This window comes from Austrofundulus limnaeus, unplaced genomic scaffold (assembly GCF_001266775.1).
Source record: "Austrofundulus limnaeus strain Quisiro unplaced genomic scaffold, Austrofundulus_limnaeus-1.0 Scaffold856, whole genome shotgun sequence".
NCBI lineage: Eukaryota > Metazoa > Chordata > Actinopteri > Cyprinodontiformes > Rivulidae > Austrofundulus > Austrofundulus limnaeus.
This window is the reverse complement of record NW_013953258.1, coordinates 51174-52830: the sequence shown is the minus strand read 5'-3', so window position 1 is coordinate 52830 and position 1657 is coordinate 51174. Positions and strand designations below refer to the sequence as shown.

At 37.9% G+C, this 1657-nt stretch overlaps 1 protein-coding gene across 4 annotated transcripts in view; it reads right to left on the bottom strand.

Moving 5' to 3' along the window:
- The window catches only part of atp6v0a1b (ATPase H+ transporting V0 subunit a1b), a 48115-nt gene that overhangs the window by 44749 nt on the left and 1709 nt on the right, over window positions 1-1657 (bottom strand). For all 4 annotated transcript variants that reach the window (XM_014029113.1, XM_014029114.1, XM_014029115.1 and 1 more), the window contains exon 2: window positions 499-649. In XM_014029113.1, the coding sequence (XP_013884567.1) occupies window positions 499-615 (117 nt within the window). In that variant the 5' untranslated portion in view covers window positions 616-649. The remainder of the gene's footprint in view (window positions 1-498; window positions 650-1657) is intronic.

Below are 1657 nucleotides of genomic sequence, written 5' to 3'. Positions count from 1 at the left end.
TCTTTAAATTGTATTTAAAACAAAGCTGCTGCTGTTGATCTTTCTGTTTTCATAAGCCCCGCCCCCAAGGCCAGGACTCTAAGGGAAACACTGTTTTGAAGATGTTCTTGATAAAACAACTGACTGTTAGTAACTCAGTCTAAAATGTTTGCATCTGTTTAATCAGATGTCATATATTATATACCTCTGTATAACCATGGTAATATTTTTGTAGTACAAATTACAGTACACGTTTTTCTTATTTTATCAAAATTTGAACATTTTTGTTTCAGGCAGGTAACTTTTCATGTCGGGCAGGTTGTTGTCACCTGCTCGATAGGGCAGGTACAAAAAATGAATCTTGTTGAACCCTGCGTATAGGTATCAGTAAATTCAGGTTTTATCCAAATGATTTTATTTTAAACTGTGAACAGGATGTGACTCACAGAGCCCTGCACCTGACAATGATGTTCTTGTTAAATAAGTCTTGTAAGGATATTAGCAAACAATCAGACTTACGTCTCTAAATTGGACCATGCCCAGTTCTCCCAGCTCGCTGACGCAGCAGTAGGCCGCCTCTGACTGGAGAAAGAGCTGAGCCAAGGTCATCTCTTCACTTCGAAAGAGTTCCCCCATGATGACGTCCTCCTCACAGACAAAACTACAGGAACTGAATGAAGAGACAAAAACACGATGTTAGAAAGAGGTCAAACCAAACAACATCAGCACAGGAGCTGTTCTTCAGCCTCAGCCTGGAATCAAACCTGCAACCTGTGTGCTGTGCAACTAAGTCCCCATGCAACCCACACAGCAGCTTATCAGTTACTGTTTGATACGTTAGTCTATAAAGGGGTCTGGATACGGCAAGGGTCTCCCTAAAAACACTGGTGGTCCTGCCACTGACCCCCCTTAGTCAAACACTTTTATCTTCCTGAGTCCCAAACGTCTGCTTGGTGTGTACTTTTATTTCCTCAGGTACTGAGGAATAATGGAAACTCACAAATATAAATACTGTAGTTTATGGACTGTACTTATACAGCACTGTTCTGATCAACGAGCTAATCTAAGCTCTTCACACTACAGTCCTCATCACCCTCTGTTAGGTCTCTAACATGTTCAAATATCTGTAACATGAAAACAAACATTGGTTATTAGTAGTTAAATCATTAAATCCTAAAAACTGAATTTGCTGAACAAGATGATGATTTTATCAAAAAGTAACAGCAACTGTGAATAAAGTAAAAGATAAAGTAAAACAAATGATTTTCTATCTCCTGCATTCAGACGTGTCACAAGTATTACCATTCATTACTTAAGTAGAAGTACAGATACGAGGGTTTAAAAATACTTTTTTGGAAGTAGAAGTATCAACTCAAGCTTTTTACTCAAGTAAAAGTATAAAAGTACTGATTTTAAAACTACTTAAAGCATAAAAGTAAAAGTAATGAACACTTAAAGGAGACCAATTATGGGTGGTAGAAATGTTTATGGTATGTCTGTGGCCTATCCAGACCATCTTCATTCAGTTTAATGCACAAAATAATTCTCAGATAATAAAATTTCCCATTTTCTAGTTCTGCTGCTCTGACTTCTGTTCAGAAGAGCTGTTTATGTTAATGAGCTCTGTTGGTAACGCCCTCCAAAAATCTGTTGACATTAACTCCGCCCTCCAAAAATC